This window comes from Piliocolobus tephrosceles, chromosome 7 (assembly GCF_002776525.5).
Source record: "Piliocolobus tephrosceles isolate RC106 chromosome 7, ASM277652v3, whole genome shotgun sequence".
Taxonomy (NCBI): Eukaryota; Metazoa; Chordata; class Mammalia; order Primates; family Cercopithecidae; genus Piliocolobus; species Piliocolobus tephrosceles.
In genome coordinates, this window is record NC_045440.1 from 20,856,507 (window position 1) to 20,877,097 (window position 20,591).

General features: G+C 43.9%; 1 protein-coding gene across 1 annotated transcript in view; it reads right to left on the reverse strand.

Annotated features, from left to right (window-relative positions):
• The window catches only part of BIN3 (bridging integrator 3), a 48,138-nt gene that overhangs the window by 17,471 nt on the left and 10,076 nt on the right, over window positions 1–20,591 (reverse strand). The window contains exon 2 of the mRNA XM_023216714.1: window positions 6,668–6,716. Within this exon, the coding sequence (XP_023072482.1) occupies window positions 6,668–6,716 (49 nt within the window). The remainder of the gene's footprint in view (window positions 1–6,667; window positions 6,717–20,591) is intronic.

Below are 20,591 nucleotides of genomic sequence, written 5' to 3' on the forward strand. Positions count from 1 at the left end.
GCTCTGAGGGTCAGGGAGTACATATCTGCAGAAACTGTCAAAGCCACGCTATTCCCACCACTGCCTTCCAGCAACGCTGACCTGATGAGAGTATTCTAAGCCCATCAACCTTAGCATTCCACGTTTGGATTTAGACTAATTCAACATAGCCCGGGATGACAAAACAGCATTCTTGTTACAGATGAGGGGCCTGAAGCCCAGAGCCAGGAGTAACTTCCCTAAGGACGCAGGACATTCCGGTGGCAATGCAAGGCTAGAATCCAGAGTCCTGGTTCAGGTCTTTTTGTTTCAAATTTCAACAACATTCATTCCTACGAACATGTATTGAGCACCTACTAAGTGCGATGCATTCTGCCAGGTTCTGGGGATACCGTGGTGATTCAAACAGACATGGGCCCTGGTGGTGGAGATAAACAACAGCCAGATACAAATCTACGTGCTGACTATGATGGGCCTTTTGGACAGCAGGGATGAGGCCAGAGAGAGTTACAGAGTCTGCTTAGGCACGACAACAGGCTCCTTGCATAGAGATAGCTTACCTTCCTCATTCCAACTGTAAAATCCAGAAGCAGGAAAAAATGCTCTTTTCCTTACTTTATGATCCTAGCATCTAGAATCTTCCACAAAACTGTGAAGTAAAATCTACCATTGGTGCCCCCACCTCCCATCCTACAATCTTTCTTCCTCTTTTCAACAGACTCTTTCTCCATCCAGAAACCCAGTATTTTTATCATTACTTTCCTTAGGATCTAGCAAAAGCTACTCATAAGAAAAAAATTCCAATTCACTCCCACTAGCGCACAAATGCTTGATGAGCATTTAAAGTGTTGCCTGCCTGTCCCAGGGGATTTGCAAGTTTGCAGGAACCAAAGTCTTAGCTAAAGGAGTGGAAAAGCTGGTGTGACTGCAGGTGGGAAATTTGCTTTGGCGTGAAGGAGCCTTGCCGGGGCCCTTGAAAGTCTGTACTTTGGTGTCAGCCTAGTTTTCTGCAGCAGGGCTAGAAGAATGAGTTTAGAGGCATGAGCAGAGACAGGTAAGATATGAACTCTGATACTAGTTGTGGAGCCTTGATAGTACTGAGCATTTTTTTTTTTTTCTTTGAGACAGAGTTTTGCTCTGTTGCCCAGGCTGGAATGCAGTGGTGGCATCATGGCTCACTGTAGCCTTGACCTTCTAGGCTCAAGGAATACTCCTGTCTCAGCCTCCTGCGTAGCTGGGACTATAGGCATATGCCATTATGCCTGGCTAATTTTTTTAAATTTTTGTGGAGATGGGATTTTGCTATGTTGCCTAGGCTGGTCTTGAACTTCTGGCCTCAAGTGATCCTCTTGCATTGGCCTCCCAAAGTGCTGGGATTACAGGTGTAAGCCACCTCACCCAGCCAACTTTAGGTGGCTTACAAGAAAATAGCTGATAATAATATTTACCTTAGTGGTTCCTTTTGAGGATTAGGAGGCAGTGCGTGCAGAACAGACTGCAAGGCGCCTGGCCCATGGCAGTGCTCACTAAATGTTAGTTTCTGTGTTTTTCTCCTGCTCACTGGGGTGCTGGGAAGACCAGAGCAATCTGGGGCTGCAGGCTGGGCTATAAACCTGTTCGCAGAGAGGAGAAGCTGCTCCGAGCACACAGGAAACCGGCAGCCAGGGAAACCCTGATGTTGGCTAAGGGTGGAGCCCCATGCTTGGGTGCTGTGACAGTGCCTTAGCTCTCTCTCTTTACTAGACACACATTTTTTTTAAATTTTTTTGAGACAGTTCCGCTCTTGTCACCCAGGTTGGAGTGCAATAGTGCAATCTCGGCTCACCACAACCTCTGTCTCCTGGGTTCAAGCGATTCTCCTGCCTCAGCCTCCCGAGTAGCTGGGATTACAGGCGTGCGCCACCATGCCCGGCTAATCTTTGTGTTTTTAGTAGAGATGGGGTTTCTCCATGTTGGTCAGGCTGGCCTCGAACTCCTGACCTCAGGTGATCATCCCCTGTGCCTTGGCCTCTCAAAGTGCTGGGATTACAGGTGTAAGCCACTGTGCCCAGCCTGCTAGACACATCCTTTTTTTTTTTTTTTTTTTGAGACAGAGTCTCACTCTGTCGCTCAGACTGGAGTACGGTGACACAACCTCTGCTCACTGCAACCTCTGCCTCCCAGGCCCAAGCAATTCTCATGCCTCAGCCTCCTGAGTAGCTGGGACTATAGGAGTGAGCCACCACACCCGGGTAATGTTCGAATTTTTTTTTTTTTTTTTTGGTAGAGATGGGGTCACCATGTTACCTGGGCTAGTCTTGAACTCCTGGCGTCAAGTGATCTGCCTGCCTTGGCCTCCCAAAGTGCTGGTATTACAGGCATGAGCCACCGCGCCTGGCCCACATCTTTCTTCTAATTTTGCAGGATATGACAGCTGAGCAGCATCTTTACTTACTACAAGTATTTATTTCCAGAAAGAGAAAATTAAAACTAAGCACTACTTGGCCCAAACCAAACTCTTCTAGAGATCCAGAACACACAGGGGTGCTCTTTGGGAGGGGTGCTAAGTGTCAGCTGTACCCTGGGGCCCCAGCCTTTGGCTCCTTTCCTCTCTTTTGCAATCCCCCAAGTGTGCCGATGTGTGTGGGATGTCAGAGAATACCTGGTCTCCCTGGCTGGGGACTGTTTGGACTTGTATCGGGAGGGACTTCACGTTTTCAGCTAGGTTGGATCATTCTGGAAGCTGAGGAACTCGAGGTCTCACAATGAAGCCGAGGAGCAGGTTGGGGGCGGAAGTGCGTTTTCTACTTGGTGCCACTCAAGGCCATCTGACAGCCTGAGAGGAGTTCGGACACATTTCACCTCCCCGCTTCCAGCGGCCGGGGTGGGTTGCTTCTCTATCTCGCTGGTCCAAGAGCTCTCTCCTTCACTGGGGAAAGATGCACGGGGACACTGCCAGAATTCTAGCCTCTCAGATAATGGCTAAGGGACTAAAGGGACACACTGGAGCCTCATTCTGAGGAAAAGAGCCAGACAGAAAAGATCTGAACATCTTTGAATGCTTGATGCCTTTGCCAAAAAGGCAATTGGACCCCAGTCAACAATGCAAGTATAAACACATGTGCACGGACCGTCAGGGGATCAGGGCAAGCTGGGCCAGGCTGGCGAGGTTAGTGCAGGGAGAACCAAGCCCCAGACACTACCTTTGGCCACTCCCTGCATTCATTCTCCAAGGCCCACGGTGGGAGGAAGGGGTTTTGCTGTTCTCTGCTCTATTGGCAGTACACAGGTCATGCCCTGTCACAGAGTGGGAACTCAGTATTAAGTGAATGAACAGGCTGAGTTCCCACCCAAACTTATGCTCATGGTGAAGTGAAAAAGGAAACTGGCAGGCAGGGCTGGGGCTCTGATCCCAGGGCTGAGGTGCATCTGATCGCAGTCTGAGAAGCCCAGAATCCTCAGCACTCTGGGAAGCCCTCTCCTTCAAGGGATGCTCTGGGTGAAGAGTGGGCTCCCTGTAGGTGTGTTCTAGCAGGATCAATGAGGCTAAGGGCCCTGTCGCCTGGCAGGTGAAAATCCTTCTCCAGTGGAGAGGCTGCATGTGGCCAGACTCTCTTGGCCCTCACTTTGCAGCGCACCCACCCGGCTAGGAACCTTGGAGTGCATGTTCCTTGTGTGCAAGGCTCACAGTAACCAACCCTTGTTTCAGGCGGGCACAAAGAGCAAAGCTTAGAAGAGCTCTTCCATCTTCCCAGGTTATGCAGGAAGGTGCGGCGGCTTCTTTCTATGCTAAGATGCTCCAGCCACTTTATGGGACCTGGGGAGCGGGAGGGGACTGGGTGGAAGGTGAGGATCGGGATTGGGGGAGCTTTTGCTCCTCCATCTCCGTTCTAATGGTCAGCCCCAGCAGTAACAAGTCATTCTAGCCAAAGCCTTGGCAATAATGGAATCTGTGTTAATAACCTGGGCGCAGGAGAACAGTGAGGGTAGGGACACAATGCTGTCTTTGTGCCTGACAGTTGGGTGCCCCGAGCCAAAAACCTCCTGAAACTCCCTGAAGATAACATGAGCATTTCTTCCCATGACAGGGGCTCCATGACTTCCAATAACCCAGGCAGCCACAGCTGCTCCCCTCCCTGAAAGTGCCTGGGCAAGAACAACAGAGTGCGTCACTGCTGTCCGAGGGCAGCTGCCAGAGATGCTGAGACAGCCGCACAGCCCAGGCCTGTTTCGGGGGCCGGGAGGGGGTGGTGGGTGGAGAACGAGACTGAAGAGGCAGGGTCTTGCTACTTCTACTTTAGTGCCTCTGGGGAGTGGAGGGGTATAAGGCCAGGGAAGCAAATAACTACTCCAAGTTGTAGCTCAGCTGTGATTCCTTGTGAGAGATCAAAGGCCTAGCCGACTTTGTTGCATTGGGAAATCTAGCTGCCTGGGACAGGCTGAGTCCCTGATGGTTCATAAAGAGGGTCAAATCAACCAGCTTCCTGTGATGTAGTTAATATTAACTGGGGACTTATTTTGGGCCAGACACTGTGTTAGGTGCCTTCAATGTATTACCTTGTGTGAGCCTCAAAGTAACATCTGTGACACAGGGGTACTGTCATCATCCTCATTTTATAAATGAGAAAACAAAGGCTCTAGAGATTAAGGAACTTGCCCAAGGTCACAGACAGCATGTGGCAGAGCCAGGATGTGGACCCAGGGCGCCAGCCTCCCAAACCTGGCTTCTTAACCCCTACCTGACCCCCAGTCTATCAGAGAGCAGATGCCATAATCTTAACCCCTACCTGACCCCCAGTCTATCAGAGAGCAGAGCAATTGTGGAAGACCACAATTCCATCTCCAGCAAGACAGATGTGAGGAAGGGAAGAGAGACGCCCTGTGTGCATCTGCCCTGTGAGTCCTTGCCTTAGATGAACGGAGCCAGAGATCTTGCCACCAACACACTGGCAAAGCAGCTGGTTTGCCTACACTTTCTGTGGAGAACAAAGTTCATTGTGATAAAGATTGGGGTGCTGGGAAGGTTTTTGTTTGTAGTGAGCATTCAGAATAAAATACCCCTCTTGAAACCACTTCTCTTTCAGATCTGTCATGGATTAAACTCTGGAGACTCAAGGCCACACCTTCCCACTTCCTGCAGCCGGCTAGAGCCCAACATATGCACACCCAGATTCTTTGGACTTCAGCTGAGAGCCTCTACAGATGGTCAGCCTCTGCATGAGAGGTCATCGCTGAGTTGGTCAGCAATCTGCCTCTGCATGAAGCAGAGAGAGGCCCCCCTCCCCAGCTTTTTTTTCTTTTTTTAACAGATAGGGTCTCAGTCTATTACCTAGGGTGGAGTGCAGTGGTGCAATCAGAGTTCACTGTGGCCTTGAACTCCTGCGCTCAAGCAATCCTCCTGCTTTAGCCTCCCAAGTAGCTGGGACTACAGGCATGCATTTTTTTTTGTAGAGTTGGGGTCTCTCTTTGTTGCCCAGGCTGGTCTCAAAATTCTTGCTTGAAATGATCCCCCCACCTCGGCCTTCCAAAGTGTTGGGATTACAGGCATAAGCCACTGTACCCTGTGAGGGTGCTTTTAACTTGGGCCTGTGTCCTCTCAAGTGATCTTACTTTGGAGTCGCTAGAGATGGAGCCATTGGTCAGATGTGTGCCAAACTTCTCACCAGACTGAAGCAATCTCTTTCCTATGCTTTTGAGAGCTCTGCCAAGGAGGGGAGAAGCTAGTAAGACAAGAACTGTCAGGGCCTGGGATGACAGACGAGGGCCTCTGCCACCAGCACAGCACTGGACTTTCTGTAGCTGTCACATCAGAGAGGCTCTACAGTTGTGGTTTCCCACATTAAAACCAAGAGACCCACTCAGATTTGTGGGTCAGGAGGTTGAAAAGGCCATTTTGCACTGGGATTCCAAAACAATGGGAGGGCTTCACAGTCCAGAGAAGCATCAGGCAATGGAAAGAGTATCGGCCAGGGGCTCACGCCTGAGTTCTAACTCCAGCTTTGCCAGTGTGGGGTTTTTATAACTTGAGAAAGTTGCTGCAACTTTCCATGGGCCTCATTTTCTTCATCAAGAAAAATCAGGAGGTTGGACTAGATGATCTCTACGAGCTTCCAGCTCTAACTTCCCAAGAATCTATGATTCTCTTCCTTTCCCATTCTGGAGATAAGAACATTCTAGGGATAAAAACTGAGGGCTTAAAGGGGGGTGGGATTCAACCTTCCCTTCCTGCTGAGTGACTCTGGGTCATGGCCAAGAATGCATTTGGAAGTTGGGACAAACAGGCTGAGGCCACTGGGAAAAGCTTCCTGGACTTTTCTGCAGCTGAGGTAACAGAAATAAACGCCTGGGCAATATCTTTGGTGGGGGCCTCTGTTTCAGGAACACTCTTAGGAAAAGTGTAGACTGCAAGCCAGTCCCTAGAGGTGGACTGTTCTAAAGCAGTATCTTTCTCTACATTTTTGTAATCCACCTCTTCCACCTGCCCAAGGACGATAAAGAGCCCAGGCTAACCTTTCCTAGGGGAAATGTCCCAGGACAGGAGGCCCCTCTAAGCCCCAGTCTGTGTGAGGTTCTAGATCCGCATAAGCGGGAACAAGGCCCAGGCTGCCGTCTTCCCAGCCCCAAGATGTGTTGATTCAAAGCTTTGGTTCTATGCAAAGGCCATGTGATACAGAACTGAATCTCACAGCACAACAATCGAGTTACTCACTGTTTTGGGCACAATCTGTTTCTTGGGCTGCCCAATCTTAAAAGGAATCCTATAAGAGAAAGAGACAAAGAGGGATATTGTGAGAAGTGGGGAAGGATGCAGCTGAAAGTATCAGTACAGTACAGGCCACTTTCCTCCAGGAGGGTGAGGAAGCGTGGCCATGGCTTGCTACTTGGTACTTGGACCACGTGCCCTGGTGGGCATACAACCACTGGCATCTGGGCTTGGTTAGAGAGAGGTCCTCCCACCTACAGTGTCAGACACAGATTGTTCTGCCCCAGAACATCTTTGCTACTGATAGTCTGTCATTTAAAGACAATGAAAAGGTGAGGGCAAGGAGTCTGAGGCTGTATGAGCTATAATTGCACCACTGTACTCTAGCCTAAGCAACAGAGCAAGACCCTATCTCAAAAAAAAAAAAAAAAAAAACAAAATCAGTTTGGTATGGCAGCTCATACCTGTAATCCCAGCACTTTGGGAGGCCCAGGTAGAGGACTGCTTGAACCAGAGAGTTCAAGACTAGACTGGGCAATATAGCAAGATCCTATCTCAAAACAACCACCACCACCACCACCAAAAATCATCCGGGTGTGGTGGCACATGCCTGTAGTCCCAGTCACTTGAAAGGCTGAAACAGTAGGATCACTTAAGCCCAGGAGTTCGAGGCTAGAGTGAATTATGATCACATCACTGCACCCTAGCCTGGGCAACAGAAGGAGACCCTGTCTCTTAAAGAGATAAAGGAAGGGAACAGAACGGAAGAAAGAGGAGGAGAAGGGGAGGGGGAGGAAAGGAAAGGTGAGAAGGGCAGGAAAGGGGAGACACCCTGTGAATAACAGTAAGACCTTGTGTCTTGAGGAGTTGCAAACTCAGAAATTACAGACTCACTGCAGACTCACTGTAATAGCTATCCTTGAAATCACGAACCAATATGGTCTATATTAGGTCCTTCGCTGCTTCTCTATAGAGGGGCAAACTGTGGATCTGTAAATCTTCTTGGGAGACTGGGGAGAGGTAATAAATAACAGAGGCATTAATGATTGGCCAGGCTGGATTATTTCCCTGGGAAAACTCACAAAATCAAAAAGCTGCTAGCTTGGAAAAGAATCTGAAATCCAGCCCAAGTCTGCCTTGGACTTGCTATGAAGAGCTGCACCTCAGATTCCCTACTTTACAGCATGGCACAGCAGAAGGAGGATCATGTGTCTAGGAGTCTCAACCTGAGCATTAGCCTGGCCTCTGCTTCCAATGAGCAGGCTGCCCTTCGGCAGGTGACGGCTGCACTGGGCACTGGGACTCCATTTCCTGCTCCATAAAATGAATAGATTAAAGTAGGTAATTTAGGAGCTTCCTTGGGGCACTGAGCATTCTATGATTCTCTGATTCCAGGAAGAAAAGCGGCCAGGCTAGAAAGTGCATCCCAGTGGCTATGGAAAGGGTAGGCTCTCGACCCCAGGTAGGAAGTGAGTCAAGAATCCCTGGGATCAGCTCCGGCAGAGGGCTCTCAGCCAGCCATGCTCATCCCCCTCCTTTTGGCTCTTCCATTCAAACCTCCCGCTTCCACAATGCACCAGACCCACTCCACCAGGCCCAGGTCCCACCCTTCCCTCCACAACCCCTTCTCCCTGAGCCTGCTTTCCTTTGGCCCAAACTGACCAACACACTGTTGCTAAACCCAAGGGTGTAATTAACCACCGATAATGACCCCAAGCAGCGATCCAGTGGAGGGGATGGGCCAGCCTGAGTCACAGCAGTTTAAATTTAATTTCTGGAGGACATCCTGTTTATTGTTAACCCAGCCCCATAATTTGGGAGTGTTAACCCTTTAGGGGCTGGCTGATTCGCATCTTCTGTAAACAAATAATTTTTGGCTACATAATAACCAGGGAGGAAAGGTAAGGTCTGGAAATGAAAGGGAAAGAAAAAATGAAATTGTTTCCTTTCTCAGACCGAAAGAGGAAAGGTTCACAGGGAGATGGGTCCCTTCCCCACACCCTGGTTACTTTTCCCATTCTCGGGGATTAGAGCTGACAGACATGATGGTTTTTGGACAGCGAGCAATTGCCCTCAAGGACCACTCTGGAGACAGTGCAAATGAGGTCCTGGTGGCATTGTAAAAAGACAGCCTGTATTCTGTGGGAAGCATGCTGCAGGTGAAAGCGCTCTAGACCTGATATAAGAAAACCTGGCCTCTGCCTCCGACTCATTTTGTGATTTGAACAAATTTCAATCTCTCTGGAGCCCAGTTTCTTAAACTATGAAACAAAGGAGTTGGAATCCCTTCAGCTTATCTAAAACTGGAATTCTAAACTGAATCTCCACTCCAAGAATATGGGGAGTAGGATGAGAATTCTAAAGAAGTCTCAGAGTGGTCTTCGAAACGATTCTTGGAGTTTAGTACTGTAGACAAGGGACCAAGAAATCAGAAACGTAGATTCCATTATTTGTGGTGCTACAGCCTCCCTCTAAACCTTAATTTAGTATCATGGTATTTTTAGAACTGTAAGTTACCATAGAAATTTTTTCCCCAGTTCAACCCTCTCCTTTTGTAGATGAGGAAGCAGATCCAGAGAGGTTCAGTGACAAGCCCAGGGTCACTCTGCTGGCTCACAAGAGAACCAGGAAAAAGTAACCAGGACCCCTGGTGTCCAGCCCAGTTTTCTCTCTGCTACCCACAGTTCAATACTCTTTTCATATGAATTTGTTATAAGTATGTAATGAAAATACCTAGTCTTAAAGTCCTGTGGAATTCCAAGGGGCTCATTGTTCTTAAGGGTCTGGAAATGAATGGGAGGAAGTTTGTGCTGAACTGGGTGCTCTGGCACAATAAGGGGTGATGTACACCACACAGACAGAACAGGTCTCTCCTTGTATTTTCACCACAGTTACTGACGATCACAGAGACCTATCATACTGTTCTAATTATTTTTCAACTCACCTGCTCAAAAGCCCTATGAGAACACTTTAAAAAAATCCTTCACATTGAAAAAGTTTTAGATTTAAAGAAAAAGTGTGAAGGAAGTACGTAATTCCTGTGTAGCCCACCCTCAGTTTCCCTTTTTATTAACATCCAATGTTGGTGTGGTACATTGGTCACAATCAGTGAACCAACAGAGACAGCGTCAAGACTATCCTTTCTTTAGACCTCCTCAGTTTTCTCCATGTCGTTTCTCAGTTCCAGCATCCCACCCAGGTCACCACGTCACCTTCAGTCGGTATGTGCCCCGAGGCTCTGCTTGGCTGTGACAGTTTCTAAATCTCTCCCTGCTTTTGATGACCATGTCAGTTTTAAGAAGTGCTGGTCAGGCATTTATAGAATGCCAACTTGGATTTGTCTGATGCTTTTCTCCTGACTAGACTGGAGTTACGGCTTTCGGGGTAGATCACAGAGCAGAAGAGTCATCCTCACTACAACATGCCCAGGGTCCACGATGTCAACATGCCTTACCCTGCTGATGCGAACCTTGATCACCAGGCTGATCAGGGTCGTCTTTCCCAGCTTCCTACTGTGAAGTTACTCCCCCTTCTCCCTTTCCCTACTACACTCCTTGGGAGGAAAGCATCATGCAGAGTCCTATTTCTTATTTATTCAACCATTCAATATCAGTATGGACTCATAGATATTTAGCTTATATTTTGGGTTATAATCCAATACATTATTTTGATGCTCAAACTGTTCCAGCTTTCACCACTGGCAGCTCTTTCAGTTGGCCTGTGTCCCTCTGACATATCCACATCAACATAGGTATGTATGTATGTATGTACGTATGTGTGTGTGTTTAGTATTTCCTTACTTTCTGGCACTACAACATGTACCAAGCGCATCTTGTACATTTCCTGCCTCAGCCCTAGAATCAGTGGAGGAACTTACATTAGTATTCAACAGGCTTCTGTAATATGGTCTCAATCTTACTTTTAATTTCTTTCCTATTCACTCAGTACAACTGCCATGATTCAGCCAAGTGGCTGTTCATTAATCCCCCAAATCTAGACTCCTTATAATTTCCCGCCTCAAACCAGGACATTTTGGAGTACATGTCATCAGAACAACTTGGAATGCCCAGGGCAACCAGGACAAATGGCTACCCCACCTATATGGAATGCTTTCTCTGCTCCCAGGAAAACTTCTTACCTTCTTCTTCTTTTTTTTTTTTTTTTTTTGAGACAGAGTCTCGCTCTGCCCCCAGGCTGGAGTGCAGTGGCGCGATCTCAGCTCACTGCAAGCTCCGCCTCCAGGGTTCACGCCATTCTCCTGCGCGATCTCAGCTCACTGCAAGCTCCGCCTCCAGGGTTCACGCCATTCTCCTGCCTCAGCCTCCCGAGTAGCTGGGACTACAGTAGCTGGGACTACAGGCACCCGCCACCTCGCCCGGCTAATTTTTTTGTATTTTTAGTAGAGACGGGGTTTCACCATGTTAGCCAGGATGGTTTCGATCTCCTGACCTCGTGATCTGCCCGTCTCGGCCTTCCAAAGTGCTGGGATTACAGGCCTGACCCACCGCGCCCGGCCACCTTCTTCTAAATGTCTAAGACTTATTTGGCATTTAAAAAATTCTACCCTTCACAGTTAATTACAGTTCATCTCCTCAAAAAGTATTCACATGAGAAACAGTAACTTTAAAACAATTACATAGAAAAACATGCTCATTGCAGAAAACTTGAGAAATAAAAGGGGATGGGGTGGGTGGGGGAGATAAGGGAGGAAAAGAAGAAGGAGAAAAACCCAGCCATGATTTCAGATCTAAAATATGGCCAAGGTTAATGTTTTAGTGTTGTTATTTATATTTTTAAAATTTACAGAAAGAAAAACTGAAGCAAACATGCCAAATGTTGGTAGTGGCTAATTCTGGGTGGTGAGAATATGATTACTGTTTTCTTCTTTGCACTTTCCACATTTTTTTTCAAATAAACCAAAAAAACCCTGTTTTTTTTCTTGACTACAAAAATAGCACCTGATCAGTGTTAAAAACTTGGAAGACATAGAAAAACGCAAAGGAAAAAATGCACGCACACACTCACACATACACAACCCCAAAGGAAAACATTAACAGTAATACCCTGAATCACACAGTGTGTACATATGTGTGCATGTGTATATGTAAATATTTATGTAAGTTTTAAATTAAAAAGTGAAAGAAATATATATCACGAATGGTTTTATGAGAATATATTATTTTCACTCTCCTGATTTTTAAGAGCTACAGAAGTAAAACGAGTGGTTCAGGTATACAATGGAAGTGTACCACTCGTTTTATTTCTGTAACCTCATCACTTACTGCTGGTCATTTCAACTGTTTCACATTTTTCTTCTATTATGAACAAAAACTCTAATAGCTAAATCTTGGTGTGCACCAAGAGTCATACAGGATCAATTCTGTATTTGACAAACTGCCCTAGAGACAGATTGAAACATTTAATATTTTTGAAAAGATTGAAACAATTTACATTTTACTAACCACCCTTTGGTTTGTATAGCAGGACTTTTTCCCCCCGGATCAGTGTTTGCCTTTCACTTCTGTACATGTTTGTGTTTAATGTACGTAAGTTTTTGATGAGTATGAAATCAAATCTATTAAATCTGCCTTTTCTTTTGTGATTTCTTCTTGTGGTATCAAAATGAGGATGACCTGCTTCCTCCACTCCATCAACTTGCAACTATTCACCTATGTTTACTTACTTTTATGGCTTCCTTTTGTTAATCTCAACTATTTATTAGTATCAAAGTTATACTGTACATAGTCTAATAAGGCAACAAGATTTCTCAAGGAAAACCTTAGCTCCCAGGACTCCCTAATCTCATTTGCCAGAAACAACCACTTTCAACTCAACTGAATTTCTAGTATTTACCTTTGCACATCTAAAGATAAATGCTTATATTGCTACCTCTAGATTGTTAGGATTTTAGGCGCTAAAAAGCTACTTTAGCTATTGACTTTTTACTTTGGAAGATGAGGATTTAATTAAAATATTTTTGGGTACCCATCCCCACTTCATGAAGCCACACTTGCAACTCTTCTTCTCAATATAGTTACAGTATAACTTGGTTATCTCAATATTAAGTCAACTATTAGGAGGATATTGTGATTCTTCTTCCATCCTGCCCTTGGGAGCCAGCAGATTGTTTAGCCTCAGTCAAAGCTTTAGGGCACTGCAGTTGCAGTCAATGTACTGAGTCACAAACTCATGAGAGTTTCCAAGTCAAAGCTCGAGCTATGCCACTCCCAAATTCCTGACCAACAGAAACTATTTATTGTTGTTTCCAGCCACTAAGTTGTGGGATAATGTGTCATGCAGCAGTAATACATAATAACATGCATACTTTTTTTTTTTTACTTTCCCTAAAATTGGTAATTGTCACTTTTCTTTCATTTGGTTAATTGTCTACGTACTTATCCCCAATCCAATCTGTGGTCTAACTCTGGTTTCAATACATCATATCAGGTGCTCTCTACCTTGTATCTTCTGGAGCGTCTACTCTGCAACTGCTGCCTGGCTCCAGCCTGGACTGGCTGCCTGCTCCCCAGCCGTGAGGCTCTCAGCCCCAGTTCTCCCGTCACCAATCTTTCTGGGACTCCTTTGACTTCTCTCTCATGAGTTTTCCCTGGTCCTCCTCTTTCTTGGTTTACCCCTTATTTTGGTGGGAACAAACTATGTGTGGGAGGTCATTTTTGAGACTTTGCACATCCTAAAACCTTTTCCTTCTACCTGCAGGCTAGTTTGGGCATAGAATTGAAGGCTGGACATAATTTCTGACAGAATTTCAAAGGCACTGCTCCCATCTTCTAACTTCCCAGTACTGCTGCTGTGGGAAAGTCTGAAGCCATTCTGAGTCCCATCCTCTGTAGATAACCCGCTTTTTAATTTCTTACACAATAAGAAAATATTGTGTTGGCCACGGTGTTGTATAATTTTACAACGATGTGGGTCTATTTCTATCCACTGTGCTAGGTACTCATAGGACTGTTTCAATTTGGCAATTTATAATCTTCAGTTCTGGGATTTAAAAATTTTGTTGTTGATTTCTTCTGTCTTCTGTTTCCTACTTCTGAAACTTACAATTTCGATGCTGACCCTCCTTGACTGGTCCTCTAATTTCTGTTTCTCAATTTTATCTTCTAATGCTTCTAGGAAGGTTTTTTTTGTTTTTGTTTTTTTCATTTCTGTGATCAGAGTTTTAATTTCTAAGAGCTCTTTTAAATTTTCCGGATGTGCTTTTAAAATGGTATCTTGTTTTTATTTCATGGATGCCTTATCTCTCTGAGGATCTTAACAGCTTTAATTAAAAAGTTGCTTCTTCCCTTTATAGTTTCAGTTTTCCTCCAAGTTGCTTTTTTCCTTTTTGTTGAGTCTTTATGTTTCATACTAAGTGCTTTGCTTGGATGTGTGGTAATTCTTGGTTGCCTACTCTCATATATGACTGGGAGACAAAAAGAGTTGACAAGAAGCTCCGAGCCCAAGAACCATGTTTAACTACTGGGTAGGGCAATCTGCAACCTGGCTGCACAGTTTTGTGGGGAACTCCCTGATGTCACTATCTTTCTAGTCTTTTCTCTTGGGCGGGTAAAATTCCTTGGAGAAGATTCTTCCAATCTCCTGCCGTTCTGGGAACTCGGCAATGGAAGAGCTTGTGTGTGCATGTATGTGTGCACATGTGTGTCTGTGTGGTGGGGAGGGGAAGGGGTGTGCCTTGGCACTCTGAGGGCATGCATTCACTTCATCCTCCTGACTTCACTAGGGCAGTCCCACCCTCAGCTGTGCTGGCTGCCCTCTCAGAGGCGGGTTTGAAGTTTATACAATTTTGTATGCCCCATTTAAAGAAAATTACAAATATACAAATAGGCATGAAAGTGAATATTTAGGCAGAGAAAAGAGCATCACAAATGCCAAGTTTTAAAAGCTAATAAATGACACAAACATCAGAAAAGAATGTAGTATTTTTATGAATCATCTACCTAACACACCTCTGTCTTTGTCTCCCTACATTTCTGGGCTGCTTAGTGTTTGGTTGCCTCTTCACGTGACACAGAGTTGGTAGCATCACTTTCTTAAGAGTAAAAAAGATAATTCCCTCTTTCCTCTGGTATGGATGTTTGAAATTTGTTTTCTACTACTGATGGTTTAGAAAAGCCTTTTTCAGCTTACTGGTAATATCTAAATTTTAGGATTGTTGTAAAATTTAGAAAAATCTCATGTTTCCTCTGCAAATAAACTAAGATGTCAGGGCTCATTTCAAGGTTTCTTGAATAGTGACTAATCTTAAATGTTCTTTGAATTAGTGAGTGACCAGTTTGTCATTAATGTCTTTGTAGGAGAGCATATTCTGAATTTTGTTATCTTCATTATGTCTTTCATGTTAAATCTGCTAGAAGTTTAAATGTTTTATCAATGTGTTCCTCTGATTTGCTCCTCCTCTTCGTTAACCGAGTTATCTAACAATCATCACTCCTATTTAAAATGGATCTCGTTCTCTTAATGGATTACTCACTTTTGGTACAATTGGAAAATGTTTTATTATGCTTTGATTTCAGAATGATTTCTATATATTTAAGCACTCACCTTATCATTTTTGTTTTCCATTATTTTTAAATCCAATTTTCTCTTTAGTTAAGTAAATTTAAAATTGACCACAAAAGGTAACCTTTACACATTTCCAACTCAGGAGTCTGTGATTTCTTGTTTTATTAACAATTTCCAAAGATGTCTTTACAAAGTACAGTTAAAACAGTATACTCCCAATTCACCCTTCCCTAGTTCCATCCACCAAAAAAGCCTAGGCTACTCCAGGACTGCCTGACATGAGGGGTGGTATGAAGAAGTAAAAGCAGGAATGAAGACAGAGGTTTGCCAAACTCATTGCAATATAAATACTTTATGTTTCAGTTTACCACAACATAGGTACGCCTAGGGTTCCTTCTAGGGTCTTGGAAAAAGTCCATTTAAATTGGGGCCCTGAGGCTTAACCTTTACAAGTTTTACACCTTAAATCCACCTTTGTGTCCCCTGGTACAGAATTCTTTGGAGGTGGGGGTTGGGGTGGAGGACTCTTCATTCTTCTGCTAGGGTGGGGTGGGAACAATCTCCCAGTGATAAGGAGTTAGGGAGATGTTAGGGCTCTAAACTATTCATAGTTTTCAACCAATCACCCTGATCTCAGCCCTTGGCTTCACCCAACTTCTAGAGGTACTTAGTACCAACTCCCAAACCTTTGAGAATTCTGTAAGGTGGGATAACTCTTGGTTTTCTCAAATGCCAGTTTGGGATTTGACTTTCTTGGAACTAAGTCAGTTACCTCATGTAACTGCACTCTAATTCCCGAATTTCGTTGTTAATGTCTCTTCTATTCTCCCTGAACTATGGATTTATGCCTTAACAAAATTGCTTTACTGTGCTTTTTGTAGGATTTGTGAGGGAGATAAATTAGATGTATGTATTCAATCTGTCGTCTTTACTCAGAATCTGGTTTATTTTTAAATAACATATCATAACATTCACCCTTTTAAAGTGTACAATTTGGGGTTTTTAGTATATTCCCAGAATCATGCAAAAATCACTGCTATCTAATTTCAGAACATTTTCATCACACCAAAAAGAAACCCCACACCTATTAGCAAGCAACTCCCCTCCCCCAGCTCTGGCAACCATTACTCTGCTTTGTCTCTATGGATTTGCCTTTTCTGGACAATGCACAGAAACAGAATTATATTTGTATGTGGCCTTTTGTGTCAGCCTCCTTCACTTAGCAAAATGTTTTTGAAGGTCATCCATGTTGTAGCATATATCAGTACTCCATCCTTTTATTTTTTTAATCACTGAATACTAGGTCAGGGTATGGATTTACATTTTGTTTATCCACTTATATGATGGACAGTTGGGTTGTTTCCATTTTTGGGTATTAATGAATGCTGTGACAAACATTTATGTTCAAGATTTTGTGTGGATATGTTTTTATTTCTCTTGGGCATATATCTAGGAGCAAAACTACTGGGTCATATGGTCACTCTATGTTTAACCTTTTGAGGATGTGCCAGACTGTTTTCCAAAGTAATTGTATCATTTTACATTCCCACCAGTGGTATATAAGGGTTCCAATTTCTCCACATCCTGGCCAACATTTACTGTCTTTTTCATTTCAGTCATCCTAGTGGGTATCAGGTAGTGTTTTTGATGTGCATTTCTCTAATGACTAATGACGTTGAGCATATTTTCAAGTGTTCATTTGTATATCTTTGGAGTAACATCTATTCAAATCCTTTGCTCATTCTAAAACTGTTTTATCATTATTGTTCTAAGAGTTCTTTGTATATTCTGGGTATTAGCCCGTAATCAGAAATATTTTCTCTCATCCATGGGTTGGGTTTCCACTTTCTTAATGGTGTCCTTTGAAGCACAAAGTTTTACATTTTGATGAAGTCCAATTTACCTGTTTCTTTTGTCGCTCATGCTTTTGGTGTCATATATAAGAATCCTTTGACAAATCCAAGGTCATGAAGATTTACTCCTGTCTTTTCTTCTAAGACTTTTATAGTTTAGCTCTTACATTTAGGTCTTTGATCCATTTTGAGTTAATTTTTAAATATGGTGTGAGGTAGGGGTCCAACTTCATTCCTTGCCAAGAGGCTATTCATTTGTCCCAGCACTGTTTGTTGAAGATTATTCTTTTTCCACTGAACTGTCCTGGTATCCTTGTTACAAATCAATTGTCCATATATGTAAGGGTTTATTTCTAGACTCTCAGTTCTATTCCATTCATCTACATGTCTATCTCGATGACAGCACCACACAACCTTCATTACGGTAGCTTTGTAGTATGAAGACTGGGGAGTGTGAGTTCTCCAGCTTTGTTCTTTGTCAAGATCATTTTGACTATTCTGTGTCCCTTGCATTTCCACGTGAATTTTAGTGGTTTATTTTTTATATTTAAATCTTTGCTGTATTTAGAGTTTGAGTGTATGACTAGTTAGGTGTTTTAACATAGTTTTAAAAAATTCCATCTTTGAAAAATTATTTTATCAACATCAAATGCATCTACTATTCCATATCACAGAGTAATCTACTCTTTTGCCAATAACAGATTTATTAAGATGTATCAAAGTTCCTGATACTTAGCAAAGCAAATCCCTTATCATTAAATTTTTTTTCAGGTAATTTCTTGGCTGTTTTAATTATTCAAGATAAATTTCACTAGCTGTATGCTCTCACCCCCACACCTAAACACCCCTGATAAGGATATTACCAGAAGTGCAATATATTTATAGATTAACTTTTGAAGATCCTATTTTTGGTTTGCTCATTCAGAGCCATATTTCTTTTCATTCATCCAAGCCTTTTTATCTCTCTTGGTCTTAAGGTTTTTTTTCATATCCATCCTCTACATATACTTTGTTAAATATTAAGATCCCAAAGTAACACATGTGAAATTTTAGCTCTATACATGTCTTAGGTTCATTCCATGGAATTTTATATTTTTGGTTACACTGTAAATGGGATTCTCTTTTTCAATTTATCTTCCTGGCACATTTACTCTGTAACCAGTCACCATACCTACATACTTAATTTATATAGCCTAAGAAATTCAATTGGAAAAGAAGAAAAATAACTAATTAGGTTTTCCAGGTAGACAGTCTTAGAGTATGAAAATATGATAAAATTCATCTTTTTCCCCAATATTTATACCCGTTTCTTGCCTTATGTTATGATATTAGCTTGAAGTTATAGAAAAATGTTTTCGACTTTGGTAAAAATGCTTTACATCTGATTCCTCACTATCAAATATGAAGGCAGCTCTTCTTGATTTCAGCCAGGAAGGTTCCTAATTGTAAGAAAATATCTTTCTGTTCCTAGTTTACTAAAAGTTACAAAGATTAGGTTTTTGAATTCCACCAATGCCTTTCACCATGCATTTAGATGACCAGTTTGTTCTCCTATGACCTATTATTGTGTTGAACTGTGTAAACATATTTCCTAATATTGAGCCATCCTTTCATTACTTAAGTAAACTCTGCATGGTAAAGGGTACAGGCTAATTAACTCTGATGTGTGAATGTCCTGCTTTCGGATTATGACACATAGCACCTCAAGGGCAAGGACTGTATGTCATGCTTCTTGGCAACCCCTGTTAAGTACCGTACTAGGCACAGTGCTATTTTCAACTTTTCATTGAATGAGGAAACATTTGTTAAGGGCCACCTTTGTTCCAAATACTATGCTAGGTTCTAGGGATATTAGGATGAACGAGGCAGATTCCTTCTAAGATCTCATGCAGCTTATAGTCTAGTTCTGAGCACATAGTAAGCACTGGATGAATAATTAAATGAATGACTAAAATAAGCGCATTGCCCAAGGGGCCTGGAAAATAACACGCTCTGATTTAAGGTTTCTGAAGAAAGCTATGCTTAGGTAATGCTACATAAAGAACAAAGAAAGGTAGTATCATTGTCTTTGGGCGCCCAATCCTTACGTAACTAAAAAACAAAACGAAACACGAACAAAAAATCCCCAAACCCAAAAACTAAAAAGAATACCCACCAGTGCTGGAGTCCAGCAACAGTACATTCAGTGGAGACCAAGAAAATGGACTGGGCCCTTGGCCTTGAGAACAAAGCCTGATGAAGTTATTGGAGTACGATGCGTTAAGGGAAAATACTTTACAGAGCCTGAGAGGATATATGAAAGGAGAAGAGCCTCCTGGGTTTATTCCGAGGCTGCCAAATGGCAGATGTGAGCCCACTCTGCCAGAGAAGTGGGCAAAAAACTGGGCAGGTGCCCTGATGGAAGGATCAGATTCTCCCTGCACTGAAACGGAGCATTCCTGCAGAAAGGAGTGAAAGGTGGCAAGGAAGGGAGAAAGGAAAGGCAACACAACTGCACTCAGCAGACTCTTGTGCCTCTTCTCCCCTTGAGTTCCCATTTCATCCCCGTGGCTCTCCTACTGCAGGCACAGGGGATTTCCTTAGGAGAAGCAGCTGCTTTGGAGGGCATGGGGCAAGAGCGATAGTGCCACAGCCTGAGAGCAGCGGCCTTGGTACTGCCAGGTCATAGCAGCCCGGGGTTGGCACTGCTCCAGGGCAGGAGGCCCAACTGGGCTTCGGGACTCTCCTCCCTCCTCCTCACACTTGCCTCAGTGCTCCCCTTGGAATCAGGGATGTGAGCAGAGAGCCAGAGTGAAGACAGGGCTTGCTCCCCCGGGCGTCTCTGAGTTCTGGAAGAAATTAAGAGGGTTCTGAGCTCTCTGCCTCTGGAGTAGGAGTCCTAGCTTGATTCTGCTTCCCATTCCATAAATATGAGCACCAGAGGGCAGGAGAAGAGATATTTTAGTCTCAGCAACAAAATGGAGAAAACATTTCTTTCAACCCTCCTCTTCTCCAACCCCCAACTGCCCCACCTCAAAAAGAAAAAAAGTTCTGTGTGTACGGAGGGCAAAGGGGGGAAAGATTCTATTTTCTTTCATAATAAAGAAAAAGTCAACAGGATGTTCTCCAAAGCTACAAATATACTTTTTCAAACAGTAAATATCTCTATTAGCAGCATGATGCCAGTTGGCTAATTCTGTCTGTCTCAGTAAAACCTTTCCAAAAAAGCCCCTGCTCTTGTGTAATGTCTATTTACAAAAACAGCTCTTTTGCATTTTCAATTTGCTAGGTTTCTCCATCTTTTGTTTCCTCACCCGCTCTGCAGAGGCAGAGATAAAAGGCAGGCCCAGATGGCAGTTGGGTGGGGATCCCCTGGTCACCCCAGCAGAGCTCTTGTCCCTGCTTTCTTTGGAGAGTCCCATTTTCATGACAAAGAGTGGAAAGAGGCTGAACCCTAAACCTGCTTCCTGGGTCTTTGCTTGGCCTCCAGAATCCTACTAAATGTGAATAAGCCTCGGTCTGGCTTGGGGGTGGAAAGAACTCTGGAGTGATTCAGTCTGCCCCACCCCGTATCT